At 36.3% G+C, this 17,856-nt stretch overlaps 2 protein-coding genes across 2 annotated transcripts; one reads left to right on the top strand and one right to left on the bottom strand.

Annotated features, from left to right (window-relative positions):
- Nucleotides 1-7,983: 7,983 nt before the first annotated feature.
- CLEC2A (C-type lectin domain family 2 member A) lies at nucleotides 7,984-10,924 on the top strand (the record flags this gene model as incomplete). The annotated part of the gene is made up of 3 exons (XM_084256064.1): nucleotides 7,984-8,184; nucleotides 9,751-9,854; nucleotides 10,700-10,924. 3 exons carry the CDS (start codon nucleotides 7,984-7,986, stop codon nucleotides 10,806-10,808), a joined length of 414 nt encoding a protein of 137 aa, XP_084112190.1. The 3' UTR covers nucleotides 10,809-10,924.
- Nucleotides 10,925-15,014: 4,090 nt separating this feature from the next.
- Nucleotides 15,015-17,683, bottom strand: KLRF2 (killer cell lectin like receptor F2; the record flags this gene model as incomplete). Its single annotated transcript, XM_084256063.1, has 4 exons — nucleotides 15,015-15,132; nucleotides 16,175-16,293; nucleotides 16,539-16,766; nucleotides 17,666-17,683. 4 exons carry the CDS (start codon nucleotides 17,681-17,683, stop codon nucleotides 15,015-15,017), a joined length of 483 nt encoding a protein of 160 aa, XP_084112189.1.
- Nucleotides 17,684-17,856: the final 173 nt, after the last annotated feature.

Below are 17,856 nucleotides of genomic sequence, written 5' to 3'. Positions count from 1 at the left end.
GGAAAATCCACAGAAAGATGAAAACTATAGCTACTGCTTGACCTATATTAACTCCCATTGATTTGTGGAAATCATTAGAAAACACTATTTGTAAAAGTTGTTTTGTTAGGGGCCTAGCAGAAGTTGGCCTGGTTACCCACCTGTTGCCTTGGTTACTCTTCTTAACAGCTCTAAGAAAAATAAAATGCCTGCCTTACTTCTCAAAACTTTAAGTGTTGTTGACTTAGACAGGAAAAAAAAAAAAAAAAACAAACCAAAAACAAACACAAAACACCTTTAGCCAAGACAGTTCTAAAAAGTTACTCCAGAGAATATATGGCCCTTGCTTTGAAGACCTGAGGGATTTTGGAAGTTTCTGGGAATCCAGAATGGCAGCATCAATAAAAATTACTCAGGGTCATTATGTAAGAAATATTAAGGCAAAAAAAAATAAACTATTTAGTAGTTAGGAGTTGCAGGAATCCATGAATCACATGCTCAGTGTATAAGATGTGATATCCGGTTTTTATTTATATTTATTTTTTAAGGATTTATTTATTTATTTATTTATACAAGCACTGGGTATAGTCAGAAGGTGAGAGAATTCACCAGAGCCAGAACAGGGAACACAACAGCCAGACTGTGGAAATACACTGCTGAGAGATCTGTCACACCATGTGGGACCCTCGCCGGCGTTGCAGAGGCTGCGGGCAGCTTCACAGCCCAGGGCTCAACCGATGCGCCACCAGGGGAGGTCCTGATATCCGGTTTTTAAATGTCTCATGAACCAATGGTAATAAATCCCTATTACTCATGGACAACTAATAACTCAAATAGCTATCATAACTAATAACGCCAGAGTATGATGAATGATCTGAACCAGAATAGCTCTGATTTACTGATTCTCTTGAAGCTGCATAAGAACAGTGTGAAGAATATATCCTACAGCGAACACTAGATTTATACTAAAAAAGTGGTTGAATTTAAATGAAGTCATAAAAACAGAACAAGGTAGACTATCCTCTTGGTTGATGATGCCACCAGGGGATTTATGTGCACAAAACGATATAGGAAAGACTATCTTGACTGGAGGCTCCCTGCCAAACAAGTAGCCCTATATGAAAATCCTGCCTATGTCAGAAATATAACCAAACTTTCACACTCTGGAATAGATGCTTCTACCACAGACATCTAGAAACCTTCAACTGGCGGTTAGAGGCCCGGATCTAAAAGAGTGGCTCTTTTGTCCTCTGAAGAAAAACATCAGAGAGAGGCAGGTGTAGACTATCCAGGTAAGGCTCTTAATTTTACACATAAAAGGGCTGGGCACCAGAGTTTAGGTAACTTGCTCAAGATCACATATATAATAAATGCATTTAAAACTATAACTATACGGATTGAATATGTGTTATGTAAAATTATTATTAATGATTTGTGTTTAGGTTTCTTGCAAAAATGAGAAGTGAGATCACTCTAGCAAAGGGTATAGAGTACCATAATTATTTGACTCAGTGTACTACATAAATGTTTTTCTTTTTTGAGGACAAATATTTTCCTGATATTATCATACTCTTCATTTAGGCATGAATCATTTTTCCACTCCCTCCCTAAACACGTCTGTATACGTTTATTCCCAAACCAATACTATAGGTGTTCTTATGAACTTTTTCCGTTGCTTAAATCTCTTTTTAACCTATCATTCGTATTTTGCACTTGCCAGTTATTACATTGCTCTGTGCCTCTTCTGAGTTGTGTATAAAAGGAACCTTCTAGATCTGCATGAATAACCACATTGATCATGAATAAGCTATGGCAACATAATGGCAGGCATGAGAACTGGCGATGCAGAACAAGTAAGTTTCACTGGGTGGGTTGGATGAGTGAGAATGAAGTGAAAGAAACAGAAAAACAATGTAATACAACCTAAAAATGCTGATATCTTTTTTTAAGATGAAAAATTACTAAAATGAGGTGGGAAAAACCTTTCTGTTTTTTATGGAAGTTTGAGATAAAATGTAGTTTTATGTCTGTGTGAGAGAGTACCGGGTTGTGTGTATGAAAACATCAGGGATCAATTTTATAGTGTGTGTACTGTAACCCAATAAAACTTTCTCAAAAGTACTTTTACAAAAAAGAAAGTTAATTACTATAATTTTGCCTCATCCCATAGCTGATATTGTTTTCCCTATCTCCGTCTGCATGACAGGTTATATTAAAAGTAATAGCGGTAACCAAATGGCTAAAGTGATTGAAGTTTTCTAAATGATTGAATCTGGTTGACTCAAAAATCATTTGGTGTTTACTGTCTTCTGCCTTTTCCCCAGATTCATTTTGATGTTGCAGAAAAGAGAAATAGAGAAAATCTGGCAGGTGGTTTGACAACACTGTATGAGACTGAATGAGTTTCTGTAGAAGTATAAGTGTTGACTGAGAATAGATTCAGTGGGAGATTTAGACACCAATAATCAGTAGGGGTTCAGCCCTAGAAACAGGAACAAACTTTGGAGCTCCAGTAGAGATTTTTGTGAAGAAGCTAAGTGTTCTGGAGGAAACTTGATGAGAGCACCAACTTGCTCAGGGAGATTCAGGGATCTCAGAACAAGCATCAGAGCACCTGACCCTCTTCCAACATTATCTGTCTTTTGAGTCCAAAATGCAGAGATAAGCAGCTTGCTGAACAAGGGATGACTGATAATCTTAATGAACTCGTATAGCAGATAACTCGGGGGTGATATTGTAAGCATATAAGGAGTTCAGAAAGTAATGGGGATTTCCACCCCCTTCTCTGTTGTGGAAAACCACTTTGTAGATTTAACAGAAAATTTAAAGAGTCTAAAAAGTCATGTGGTTGCATGTGGACCTGATAGGAGTTGAAGCTATTCTGATATATTATCTTTTTTTCATTCTTGACTTGGAATGCTTTTCAGAAGATATTAGATATTTGCAAATAGTGCTTTTGTTTGCTGTTTTTTTTATTATATGTAAATATTAATGTTAAGCACATTTGTAGGGAAAAAATTGCATCATCTTTGTTACCACACTAAAACAACTCATTTTGGGTTTCTTTCTTTTTTTTTTAAATTTTATTTTTATATTCCCCATACAATTACAACCCCCTTATTTTGACCACAATCCCTTCTTTCCCTGTCCCCTCCCCCCATATTGTGTCTCTGGTTCATTGTTGTTTGTTGATTTTGATTTTTTCTTTCTTATAGTTATTCTTTTTCCTGGGCCCTTATTTAGGTTTTCTGGATTCCTGCTATGAGTGAGACCATCCGGTATTTTTCTTTTTCTTTCAGGCTTATTTCACTGAGCATGATCCCTTCCAGCTCCATCCATGTTGCTGTAAATTGCACGTGTTTGTCTTTTTTGAATGCTGAGTAATATTCCATTGTGTATATGTACCACATCTTCTTGATCCAGTCATCTAGCAAATAGTGCTTTTAATTAAACTTTGGAACAATTAATTTTAATGTCCCAGAGACTGGACTTCTATTCAGTAATAAAGGTGCATTTGGGACAATAGAAAAAAAAAAAGAGGTGGGTCACAAGGAAAAAAAGTCTAGAAGGACAAAGAACAGTAAGGATAAACAAGTGTTTTTTATATCAAAAGTGATCTTTGATGAAAATATTGATATTTCTGAGCACCAGTTTCTATATTTGAAATGGGAGGAAGTACTTTCTACTTGAAACACAAGTAGAAAAACATGTGAACAGCATGGCGAGCAGGCATCAACCAGAAAGGTCTGGAAAAGAGCCTCTCATTAGATCATCAACACCTTAATTTTATTTTATTATTTTATTTATTTTTTTAAAGGGATTCTATTCTTTTTTTTTTTTTTAAGATTTATTTATTTATTTATATAAGCACTGGGTACAGTCAGAAGTGCGGGAGGGTGAGAGAATTCACCAGAGCCAGAGCGGGGAACAGAACAGGCAGACTGACAAAATACACTGCTGAGGGGAGCAGCGGGCTGCAGGAGAGGTCTGCGCGCCATGCAGGACCCTCGCCCGGTGGTCGGGGATTGAACTGGCGCTGCAGAGGCTGCAGGCAGCTTCGCAGCCCAGCGCTCAACCGCTGCGCCACCAGGGAGGCCCCAACACCTTAATTTTAGACTCTTGCTCCAGCACTGTGGTCCAATAAATATCTGTGTCTTAAACCACCCAGTGTGTGGTACCTTCTTATGGCAGGACCAGCAAACTAAAACACCAATGAATTCTTACATTTAGATAAAGGAAATTAAATTTTTGGCAACTACAAAATGACAAAGTATAATGAGAAAAAGTTAGCAGATTTTATATGATCTTTTTTATTATCATTTTATATTATATTTTATAGAAAATAAAATGATAATTAAAATAGGGTAAGCATACTAATCCTTTATTGAGTAGTTAATTCTTGTACATCATGTTACAGAAAAGAGAAATGAAAAAGAGAGTAAAAGAGAAATCTGCCAAGTTCTTTTTAAATGGCTAGAGTCACTTTGATTTCAAAACAAGTTCAGAACAAGACAAGAGCTTCTAGAGGCTGTTTTCAGGCTTAAACTCCCATGTTTGAACCTTTAATAAATTCCCTTAATTTTGGGATAAAAAGGGTTAAAAAAGACCAATTATTTTATGAAATTAGAAGAAATTCCAAAGACAATATTGGCAACACAACAAGGTAGTTAAAAGATAATATTCTAGCAGGTTTATCTTTATTAGTTTTACCTTCTCATTAATTTAATATTTTTTGTCTTTACAAAAATTTTATTTTTTTTTCCCACCACCATCCTTTGTGTCCTCTTGTTTCTTTCCCACTCCCATGTCTCTTAACTTTAGAGCCCTTCAGGATATTTACTGATGCCCATTGGTTTTTGAAAGTGTTTTACATTATTGAATTGTCTACTGCCTACCCATCCAGCATTTGCTTTTATTGTTCTGAATTTGCTACACATAATTCTCTCAAATTCCCTCCATTTTGTTGAAAGTGGCTGCCATTTTTCATCCTTTTAAAAAAATTTATTTATTTATGTATATAAGAACTGGGGTACAGGCCAGAAGTGTGGGGCATGAGAGGATTCACCAGAGACAGAGTGGGAAGCAGAACAGGTGGATTGACTGAAACACACTGCTGAGGGGAGCAACGGGTGAGACAGGAGAGGTCTGCTGCGCCATGTGGGTAGCCCCCTGGCTGGGGATCGAACTTGTGCTGCAGAGGCTATGGATTTCTTCACAGTGCTTTGCTTAATCCCTTGCACCACCAGGGAGGTCCCATAAAAATAATATTAACTGAGAGCAATTAGGGAGAAGTAAAGTCAAGAAAATTTTGCTCTACCTTCCTCCTTTTCTACCCAAGACTAAACATCAATTCTCCTTTTCTAGAGATAGACTCTTGTTAGCCCACAGTTGGCAAATCTTATTCCATTAGTTTCCTCTCACGTGTTATCTTTCCCATGGGTTTGTTGCCCTTGCAAACCTAAAAGTTTTTCTTTTTCTTGTCATTTCCTGCAAATGTATTGTTTGCAGCCATCTTTGTTGAAGATGCATATAACTGGAGTTCTAAGCAGCCATTTTGAGTTCCTCTTCCTTTAGTTTCTCCCAACTGATGTACACTGCACCAATTAATGAACAATTTTTCTTTTGCTAATCTGGACTTTTTGGTTAAAAACTCCAACTGAAAACCTATATGAGTGGAGGTAAACTTTAGCTTCCCTAAGAGCATAATAGCCACTTTTTGTTTTTATTCACTAGGTCTGCTCTCCTGCTCTGAATGGGAATGGAAACAGAAACAGAAAATGACACCTTTTTAATTTTTTTCTTTCATCCTTCAAATCCTTTTTTTGTGATATTTAAAGATGTGTGTGTGTGTGTGGGGGGGGGTCTTTTCAAGCATAGAAATCTAATAATGTGTCAGATAGCTTAACCATTAATAGAATTATTATTCTTTGGTGCCAATCACTTAATATTTCCAGGAGAACCAAATCTCCTCTCCTCTCTGATTCATTCTGCTCACAAATAACTGCCCTTATCTTGCAATTGTATGGGGAATATAAAAATAAAATTTATTAATTAAAAACAAACAAACAAACAAACAAATAACTGCCCTTATCTTGATATTCTCTTGCTCTAGCACATTAAACTTCTTCCCCTATCATTTAAAGTATAAAACAATTTGTCTTACAGTTAAATTCTTTTGTTATATAATCTTATAATCTCATAAACTTTTTATCACTTTATTATTGTTGATTTCTATGTCTGTTAAAGCCATTTGTCTGATTATAGCCCTTTTGGTGACTGATAGTTTCTCATTAAAATCCTCCTACTTGTGGTATTTTCACTTTTTATATTAATTTTGCTTTTTCTCCCTCCTTCCACCATCTGAGAAGCTGCAGCAGTGATTGGCACTGGACTTCACTGCACTTTGTAAGGTCGTTGTGTCCCTTATTACTTGAAGGTATAGGTATTTTAATGAAAGTTTCTTAATTGATTATATAGGAGAGAAATGAATAAATAATAAATATTCAAGTAGGATTCTCTAGAAGCTTTACAATAAACATTTATTTATTTTGCAGTTCAAATGCTGACCAACCACAAGATAGTGATCATGCTATCATCGGTGATTTTTGTGCTATTGGTGATGGTTGTACGTGAGTAGCTCAACTTCGACTTTCTTTGGTTCTTTATGACTAGTAGGGCCAAAATATTTATATCTCAAGCTTAAGCCTGGTCCTGTCGGTTCTGGAGTGGTGTAAGGGTATGTGGAGACATCTATAATGTCCTATCAGTTCAGCCAGTTTGTTCCTTCTGCTCTCAAAAACACTTCAAGTAAGAAGATCATAAATCCTCAGATAAACCACCAGATAACAACAGGAATAGCTACCTTGTAAAATTCAGAGTTCTTTGCATGATTTAAAGAGCTCACATTAAATATACAATATTTTGATTTTTACTTTATTATAATTAGTCTTTTTCCTGATCCCTTATTTAGGTTTTCTAAATTTCTGCTATGAGTGAGACCATCTGGTATTTTTCTTTTTCTTTCTGGCTTGTTTTGCTGAGCATGATCCCTTCCAGCTCCATCCATGTTGCTGCAAATTTTTTGATTGCTGAGTAATATTCCATTTTATATATGTATCACATCTTCTTGATCCAGTCATCTATTTTAGGGCATTTGGGTTTTTCTATAGCTTAGCTATTGTAAATAGTGTTGTTATAAACATAGGGGTGCAGGTGCCCTTTGAATAAATGTTTCTGTAAACCAGAGACACACTACGGGGATGGGGGGAGGAGGCAGTAGGATCAAAACAAGGGGTGGTGGGAATTGTATGGGGACTATAACCAAGATGAAAATGCATACATTGTGCAAAAATGAAAAATGACGTAAAAATATATAAAATTAAAAAATAATAAATTAAAAAATAAAAAAAATTAAGGTAAAAAATATACAATATTTTATTATTTAGATTTAATTTTTACAAGACTGTGAAACAGTTATAAATAGGAGTTTAACTTGCAAAGTAGAGTTGGAGTGAATAAAATGCTTCTCCAAATAATAAATTCCAGAATCAGAACTGAAACTCTTGTGTAAATCTAATTCCTGATATTTTAACCACACAGCCAGGTTTTAATCTGTTCTTGCCTCTTGCATGTGTGTTTATCAGTGTCTTGGTAAAGAACTGGTTGCTTTTAATAACTTAAGTCATTCTATCTAAATTTCCCCTGTCCCCCACTTTCCACCAGTCAAGTTCATCACAATATCAATATATCTGACCCTTGGAGACCTAAATTGCATCTCTATATCTAGGTCTTTTCCTTGATCGCTAAATGTTATGCATTGTTCTGGTAGGATGTCCATATAGACCAAGAAAACCTTAGAAGTTCCATTTCTCAAAACAAGAGCAGGAAAATAGGCTACACTATAACATGTTCTACAGCTAAACTGTCTTCCCCACAGGCAGAGGAATCTAATGTATCACCATCGCATGAGCCTTTATAATTTTAAGGTCTCACATTAGTTGAATAATGGCGGTTTCTTCTTTTTTATCAGTACTTTGGAGACAATCTTCAGAATGTCCAAAAACTACAGTGTGTTCAAAGGAATGGATTGGAGTAGGAGAGAAGTGTTTCTATTTTTCTGATGATACCAGAAATTGGACAGCCAGTAAAAGTTTTTGCAGCTCACAAGGATCGGAACTTGCTCAGCCTGACACACAAGAGGAAGTGGTAAGAAGAGGGTAGTTCTCAATAATTCCAAGCTCCTTTTTTGCAAATAGATAATACAAATGATAAAAATAATACCCATATGTCAGTGTTCTCAGCACCACATTTGTAAAACTTAATGTAACCTTCAACCAATGAGTATGAAGTCCCTATTTTGAAGATGAGGCAAGTGTGGTGCAGAGAATGCTCTATAAGGCAGCCTTTGCCCCACAGCGATAAATTGTCTAACTGGGAATTGAACTCAGGCAGTTATTTGATGATGTTCTGTCCTTCATTATGGTACACATTGTCAATACAGCTAAATGTCTTTGTTCAAAGTTCTAAGACTATAGAATCAATTATTTGTAATACCTTTCTTTTTCTTTTCTTTTCTTTCTTTCTTTTTTTTTTTTTTTTAAGATTTCTTTCTTTCTTTCTACAAGCATTGGGCACAGTCAGAAGTGCGGGGGGTGAGAGAATTCACCAGAGCCAGAGTGGGGAGCAGAACAGGCAGACTGACGAAGTACACTGCTGAGGGGAGCAGCGGGTGGCAGGAGAGGTCTGTGCGCCATGTGGGACCCTTGCCTGGCCGCCGAGGATCGAACCGGTGCTGCAGAGGCTGCGGGCAGCTTCACAACCCAGTGCTCAACTGCTATGCCACCGGGGAGGCCCTGTAATACCTTTCTTTATATTGGCAGTCCTCCAAGAAAAGTCTGGTAAATTGAAACAAAAAATATGACTCTTGGAATTCAGTGCTGAGGTTACAAAGGAAATAGATGCAGTTTGAAGAGAATGAGGCTATGAATGGAAGGGAAAAGGACAAAGAAAGGAACTTGGATTCCAGGGGCACAGGGTAGGGAAGAGTTTGTTTGTAAAGAAAAACTGACAACTAGGTTTGAGGTCCAATTGCTAGGAGATGAGAGATTGAAGTCATCCATCTATATTACAGTAAATTATTACTTATATTACAGTAAATTATTCTCATCCAGAAGTTAGTTTGAGTTCTAATTATATGAGAAAAGCACAAAACAATGACATTCCTCTCCTCATATCTAGTTCATGATTTTGTGAGAGAACCTGTGTACAAACCAAAATATAAGCATTAATTCTGTTACCCTTCTAGAACATGTGGTGTCAATTCTTATTGAAACTGTTCAGCTTCTGATTTTGTCATTGGAACAGATAACACATCATATCAGTTTATAGTCTGTCATTCACCCTGTGACTAAAACTTACTAATGTTTTATGCATTAACTCTTGAAGGAAAGCTAGTCAAATATCTTTTCCTCACCAATTTCTATATGAGAGACAGAAGTTACCTTTAATGATAGAGGGTGTAGCTCAGGGAGCTCAATGACTTGATGAAAGCCACTCTACTACTGAGAGATAGGGAAGTAAAAGGCAGTGTACACATCTTTCTGATAAAGTTCACTTGAACTTTAATATTGGTGCTGTTAGTGGCAACAGAAACATTAGGGAATGCAGGTTAGAATGTAAATCATAAAAGAGGGGATGTTTGGGGTGCAAGACATGTTATGCAGTGTGCTCTAAAACATTAAGCGGTGAATGATGCTCTGATTTTTGTGAAAGGGATTTTTGAAGAAACTTGCGGGAACTTCTGTGTACTGGATTGGATTGAGCAGAAAACAAGGAGAGTCCTGGAAATGGACAAATGGCAGCACATTCAATGATTTGTGAGTTTCAAATTTAATAGGAAATGTTTATTCTGGTGTCTTCTAGAAATTTAAATCATTTCGAGTTGCGTTATTACAAAGAAATATTCTTATTTCTAATTTTTTTTGGTCTCCACCCTATAAAATATTCCCCTTAACATTAAAAACTGCTCTGGAATAATCCATCTTCCTTCTGCCTTGTGACATTTTGCCAGTGACATTTCCCAGTTTTATTTTTATTTCTCACTCTTGCTAATAAACCTTCCTTTGCTAATTCAAACTCAACTGTTCTGCAAATTCCAAGTCAAAATACCGTTATCCAAGTACTTAAATTTATATGAGATTTCTTTTTTCTTTAAGAGTTAGAAATCATATAATTATCTTTAAATTTCTAAATGTCAGTCATAAGCAATACTGTTTATTCATGTAGTATCTCTTGAGTGAATGCTGCTTCCTCACTTATATGCTATTTTACCCGACAGCAAGGACTATACTTTTTTTTTTGTTTTTAATCCATGGGTTCCTGCTTAATATTTCATTAAGTGCTCAATTTTAAAACATGGGAACTAATTAAACAAATATTGAAATACAGTAGATAGGACAAATTATAATTACTACAACAAAGGGAAAATTTTGTCATCAAAAGAGTAAATTTATAAAAATATCATAATTAGTCTCTTTGGCTTTATCTTTGTATGTTTCAAAAGTACCAAATTCCTTACTTTAAAAAAAAAAAACAACAACACTGAGTAAAGATACTCCAGGAATATTGTGAAGTTCATTGTGTTTCAAATACTCTGTTCTTAATTTGATTTTGTTTATAGCTGTAAGTGGTTCCCAAATTAATTCTAATTGTTCCTTTTCAGGTTTGAAATTAATGGAAATGGACGTTTTGCTTTTCTGGATGCTGATAGAGTCCAAAGTTCCAAGGGACTTGTTGATATCAAGTGGATTTGCAGCAAACCTATATTTTAACAGTGCAAAAAAAAAAAAAACTATGGAAAATGATAATCACACTTCAGAAATCAAGGAAATGAGATAGGTAAATGTTGCTTTTCACTTGCTATGTTATAGAATACAGAATTTTGTAATAATTCAAAGAATACAGAGTTTTACAAGTATTAAAGGCACCAATAATTGTTGAATGAATGAATGATTACAGCAGAACCTCATCCATTCATAACATAAGTGTTCATTATGAACACAAGTTAAGAAACTTCTATTAATAGAACCAATAAAAATAGTGATAAACAATGGGAGAACATGTGTATGACATGGTGATTAAGATAAGCAAATATAGGGCCTTCCTGGTAGCGCAGGGGACTGAGCCCAGCACTGTCAAGCTGTCGATGGCCTTTGCTGTGAGAATTTGATCCCCATCTGGTTGGGGAGCAGCCCACATGGTGCAGCAGACCTCTCCTGCCTCACCTGCTGCTCCCCTCAGCAGTGTATTTCGGTAGATCTGCCTGTTCTGCTCCCCGCTCTCTCTGGTGAATCGTCTCACCTCCCCCACCCCTCCCTGCAACTCTGGCCTGTACCCCACTTCTTAAAAAAAAAGATAAGCAAATATAAAGGAATCTATGTGGGTAGACCAGCCAACACCCAACAGTTTACAGGTTGGGAAACATATGTGTTCACCATGTAAATATACAATATTAATTAACCATCATTACTTTGGCATAGAGAATTGTTACAAGAGAATCACCCAAGGACATGCATTTACTTCAGTATCTTAAAAATTAAAAATTAAAAAATGTTTAATATCTTCAAAATTAGGAAAAGTTCACCAAGAGTGAAGTTCATCCTCACTCTATAAAAAGTAATATCTGATGAATGATCAGAGATTATTAGAGATCATTGGAATTACAAACTTTTGATTATAGAATATAAACTGGAATGGTATCATTAAATGTGACCAAAGAATAGATAATTGAAAAATTTTAATTTCCTAAGTAAGGAGAATGAAATAGAATAAGCTTATGACACATCTCTGGGTACATCATAAAACTTAAATTCTAGAGGACACCCAAAAGTTATATCAAAGATCCCTTATTACATTAATTTCAGTTGAACTTCCTGCATAGATAACTATACTCGATTGTAGGAGAAATATATGTGCAGGTGAATACATAGGGACAAAGTAGAACCTAAGAAAAAGAAAGTATCTAGGTTACAAGGCAAAAACATAGAAACACACAGACAAGTCTTCCCCCATTAAATAATGGAAATTGACTTTCTTGCTTATAGATGAAACTTTCTGATTAATGAGAAAAAAAGAGATGATTGTGAGCCACACCCATAAAGTGTTTAGCTGGCACTAATATATTCAAAGGCAGATAACTTACTTGGCCCAATGCCATGCAACTGTGGTCAGAAAACTATTTTGCAAAGTTCAAACCTGTCCCATAAGGAATAGGCAAGATATGGTCATTGTTCTTCTCTTTCCCAGGTATGTTTTCCCTCCTCCGTTTTCACATACTTGCTTGCTTGTTTTTGCAGGTTCAACAGATCCTGATCAGCAGAAACTGGAATGAGTTCTAACAAGTTATTGAGCATCTCTGATCTACAGTAGCAACTCAAATCCAGAAGTAGGGGCCTTCCTGGTGACACAGGGGTTAAAATCTCAGTGCTGTCCCCAGTCACTGTAGCCTAAGTTCCATCCCCAGGAAGGGAACTACCCACATGGTGCAGCAGACCTCCCCTGTCTCTCCCGCTGCTCCCCTCAGCAGTGTATTTCAGTAGATCTGTCTGTTCTGCTCTCCACTCTGTCTCTGGTGATTTCCTCTCACCCCCCTGGAATCTCTGGTCTGCATCTCAGTTCTTGCATGCATAAATAAAATAAACCTTAAAAAAAATCCAGAAATAGCTACCAGAGTAATCTTAGGCTGAAAAAAACCTTCTAATCCTCCCTCAGAGCACATACTAAGTCCTGCTCCCTGCCCTTAAAATGAAGATGAAACCCATGAAGAGACACGAGCAATGGGAACGCCATACTTCTCCTTTCCCTGAGCAGCCCTCCTTCCCCCCGTCCCTAGTGTCTTCTAATGTACTGAGAGGTGGATTTGAGCTGAGTCACCCACTTTGATTTTACTCCACCAGTCACAAAGCAAAAGCTTCCTTCCTGCTGTAAAAACCCATGGTGAGGATCCACCTCAGCCCCAGTTACATCAGCATGTGGCCAGTTGTGCACAGATAACATCTGTCTCATGGTGATACCAAGAAAACTTGAAACTGGTGAATTTTGGATGCCATTGTGTATTACATTGCAATGTATTAATTTTGACTGAAAGTTTAAGTTTTACTTCATTCATAATATGTGTTATTTTTTCTTCTTGGTTCACCATCACAGTTAATTTTATTAAATGCTTAGCAATGTAGAATGAGGGCCTCCATGCTTGCGTATGGCTAGGAAAGAATTCAAAGCTATGCCCAGGCATAGCAAAAAGGCAAAGCAAAAAGATGGTTTATTTAGCCACAGTACACTCAAGAAGTGGGGGTAGAGAGGTCCCTATGGGCAGGGTCCATGAAAGAACAACTGCACCGAATGATGCCAAGGGATTTGGGGCTTAGTGAGGGGTGTAAAGTTGCTCCTTCCATGGCATTCTAGGAAAAAGCTTATGGGTCCTTGTTCTACCCTTCCATTGGGAGGGGAATTCTTGGTCCTTCCTGCCCTCTACCACTCAAGCACAGCTCGGGTGTTGCCCTATCAACCTTGCTTTGCCCCCTCTACAGTGCAGGCACTTCCAGGATGTTGCCTTATTCTTGCTTGAAAGTTTTTCCTGGATCCCTTTAATTCTTTTGCTGTTTATCTTAGGCACTAACTACCTAACAGAATTATTCAGGTTCCCCCTTCCTCTCTTTTTTGTTTTTAAAGATTTAGTTATTTATGCATACAAGAACGGGTACAGGTCAGAGCTGCTGGAGGTGAGAGGATTCACCAGAGACAGAGTAGGGAACAGAACAGGAGGATTGACCGAAGTGCACTGCTGAGGGGAGCAGCGGGCGAATCAGGAGAGGTCTGCTGCGTCATGTGGCCTGCTGGGGATGGAATTCGTGCTGCAGTGGTTGCAGATAGCTTCATAGGTTGTGTCTTAACCCCTTGTGCCACTAGGGGGGCCCCCCTCCTTTTTTTAAATTCACAGTTACTAGGGTAAATATTCCTGATGACATAAAAGGCATCTTCTTTGAGTTAAATAATTATCTAACTTACACAGTGACCACAGTGTTGAATTTTTGAATTTAAGTGGAAAAATAAATGTTTTGAATAATGACAGGAAAATGAGAAGCTTGACATTGTATGGACTTTTAGTTAGAGATCTAAGGGAGTGAGATATTTCCCAATATAATGTCTAAATATAAATTTGACTAAAGGGGAGGAAATTGTGAAATTACAGTAAGAGCAATATTGTATATAACCTCAAATAAGCATCTCATAATTGCAACATCTGAAGACTTTATTACCAGTTGAAGTTTGACTTCTTTGGTATAAAAATTGAAAATAATTAATACGGGGAAAAGACCCACCACAAAGGAAAAAAAATAGCAAAGTTATATCTATGTGCCTGGTGTATTTCTTCATCACATGTTTGAAAAAAGTTAGACCCCAAGGAATAAGGTACACACAGACAGGGAAAAAAGCAGGATTAGAAGATTGAATTTAACTATTGTTTAGACATTGAAGCAAGTAAGAATTGGGTTTTATTGTTTAAATATAAGTTACATTTTCCCATGTTGTATTATTATTATTACTGAAAATAATATTGGTAATTTTTGGACATAATATTTGAACATTTTAAATTTGCATAGAAAAGAAATAAATTTGTATACTAATAAAAAATAAGCACAGTTGCCATCCATTTGCATTTCTTTCTTTTTTAAAGATTTATTTATTTATACAAGAACTGGGGTACAGGACATATGTGTGGGAGGGTGAGAGGATTCACCAGAGACAGAGCAGGGAGCAGAATAGGTAGAATGACAAAATACAATGCTGAGGGGAGCAGCAGGTGAGACAGGAGAGGTCTGCCCTGCCATGTGGGACCCTCGTAGGCAGGCTGGGATCAAACCGGCACTGCAGAGTCTGCGGACAGCTTCACAGTGTGGCGCTCAACTGCCTGTGCCACCAGGGGAGCCCCCCCATTTGTATTTCTTGATATAAATGAGCATTTTTGCCTTTGTGGCTTAGACAGCATCTCTCTGGCAAATGGCATTAAATTTGGCATTACAGTCTTCAGAATATATCTGCTTTCCTGTTATGACAGCACAGCTCATGTTGTCCATTGGTCCAATCACCAAAAAACTAGAAGATTAAGAGCAAACTTTAGATCATTTATCTTTAAATAAGGGTTGAGTTCTTAAGGTTTCCTCCAGCTAGACCTCTTAGGTAATTCTTTAGCAGTAACATGTTGCAGAGGCCTTAGAATAGACTTTTGTTGTTAATGACTGTTTTTGGGTACTTTTTTATTGTGATATAGAAAACAACTCTAAAAATTACAAAAGACAAAAAGCAAATGCAGAGCATAATGAATCATTGTGTGAACATTAAGGTATCTACCTCCTCATGGGAAAAAGTGGTCACTGGTGCATTCTAGAAAATCGTTTATCTTTTTTTTTTTTTTCAAAGCTTGCTCTCCTTTGATAGGTAACCACTATTTTAATTTGATGGAAATTCTTCCTAGCTTCACAGAAGTTTTGCCAACTATTGATGCTTCCTAATCATTATTATCAAATCTGGACTCTTTCTAAATTTTATGTAAATGGAAGCCATGTTGTATGCACTCTTCTGCATATGACATTTTAATCTGATGCCACATCAAATTAAGGTGACTCCATACTATGGCAAATATTATCTTTATTCTATATACCTAGTGTGGTTATTCTCATTGCTGTATAGTATTCCATTGGGTGGATACACTACAATGTATGTATTCATTTTCTTGTGATGGTTATTTGGGTTGAGTCCCTTGAGGGGAGGCTGTGAAGAGTCTTACACAGGTCTTCTGATGTCCATTCACCAACCACTCTAGGTTACAGATATGGCCAGAAGTTACAAGTCCCCCAAAGATAAAATGTCAAATGGCTTTCTAAGTAACTAAACCACATAACTATTTCTCAATATTAGTGAGTTAAAAGGAAAAGAAGAGGGAAAAAAGAAGAAAGGGATAAAGGACAAAAAAAAAAGAAAAGAAAAATGTGAAAAAGTACAGAAATTTTTTAAAAGAAAGGAAGGATGGAAAACAGGAAGGAAGATTAAAAGACTAATAAACAAGGAAGTTTAATAAAAAAATTCCTTTCTATAACTAAAGCATCATCACACCATTCCACCTCAAATAACTACTTACTTAGTTTGCTCCACAAAAGGATGTTTATCTATCCACATCCATTGGTTGCCTTCAGATGTAATAAAATATAGTCCTATCCAACCAGGTTGTCCAAGCTTTAAATTCATCTGTATGAATTCCTATAGAGAAAATACTGGTTTTATTCTTTTGTCTATTCAAAATATGTTGCTACATTATATAGAGTAAGTCACTGCAGCAGGTATTGATGAATTTATTTCTTCAATAATAGTTATCTTCCATAAACAATAGTAATTATATTATAACTGATGAATATTCATGAGTCATTAGCCAAAGCACCACATATCTTAGAATTGCACCTGGCAATTCTTCCTTGAACACTGAGAACCTCATTAGGATTCCTCACCAGCTCTTTCAAACTTTGAATCACCAGCAAATGAGCTTGTAACTTTATACAATGGTGTTGACTCTCATTCCAAGTTTTGGAAGAAATGAGAAACCTGTAGCATTTCCCTTCGTTCAACTGCCAGTCATGTGGGCATGTAGATTTATTTTCTGAAGAAAGATTTAAGAAAAAAATTAATTTTACTCTACAATCTATAAAAAAAGTGTGAATTGTATTCCATGTAATTGACTGAAGAATAGATTTTTGCCAGTTCAGCGTTTATGACTTATGATGTAAAAGAAAAAAAAAAAGATCCTCTATAAAGGAAATAAGAACACAATTAGTTCATTATTCTGTATATTTCCTGGATTAGGTGTAAGGCTGGGATTAGGATAAAGGGTTGGAGAGAATAAAGCTGATGAATTCTGATCCCCAAAATGAGAGGAAACAAATATATAATGTTTTGATGTTTATTTCTAGCTGAAATAGTAGCTGCGGTTTTAATCCCTCCACTGTGTGAATCTAATTCCTTTTTCTCAAGTTTGCACTTACACTTTATTTCTGTAAAATTACTTTCCATTATCATTACTTACCTCATTCCATTGGATGATTTTAGATACTTGTGCTTTTCACTTTCCCTGCCCCCCATGGAAATATAAAATGGTATAAGAAATGTAAAGACAGTTCATTAATTCAGTATTTAACAATTTATGTCAGCATATTCATATGAACTCTGAATGCTGATTTATAAGAAAAAAATCAGCAATGCACTTCTATTGGCTTGGAAAAAGAGGAGGGAGAAATCCTGATATTTGTTCCACCTTTGTGACTAAAAAAAAAAAAAAAAAGGAAAATAATGTACATGATTTAAAAAGTTAAAGCATATAATAATAGCAGTAATACTCCCTCTACTCTATCTCCACATCCCTGCTTTACCCTCCCTAGAAGAAATTACTTTTCTGTTACGTTTTAAAATACATAGCTTTGCAGTTTGGTTTCTTTTTGATCTACTAGATTTGGGTATTTTTTTTTGACTTCCTGGTATGGGAAAAGACAAATGAAGACATTTTACTTGTGCTTTTCCTTCCATGATTCTCTTAGCCACAAATGACCTCCTCCATCCTCTTCATTCTTTAAATTGGACTTACTTTTAAAAGTTCAGTCATTTTTCCACCTCAGAAACAGCGACTTTAACCATATTATCTGCCAACTCTAATACTCATAGGTCACTTAACAGTATTAACTAGCAAAGGGCAAAGAGTCTCTGGTCTAGTCATTCGTGGATGTCTTTTACGTGACTGCAAAGTTCATAAGGTGAGTGTTATATTCATCTTTGAAG

Source organism: Talpa europaea (assembly GCF_964194135.1).
Source record: "Talpa europaea genome assembly, chromosome: 15".
Classification (NCBI taxonomy): Eukaryota; Metazoa; Chordata; class Mammalia; order Eulipotyphla; family Talpidae; genus Talpa; species Talpa europaea.
The sequence above is the reverse complement of the archived record's forward strand: the minus strand, read 5'-3'. Positions and strand labels throughout refer to the sequence as shown.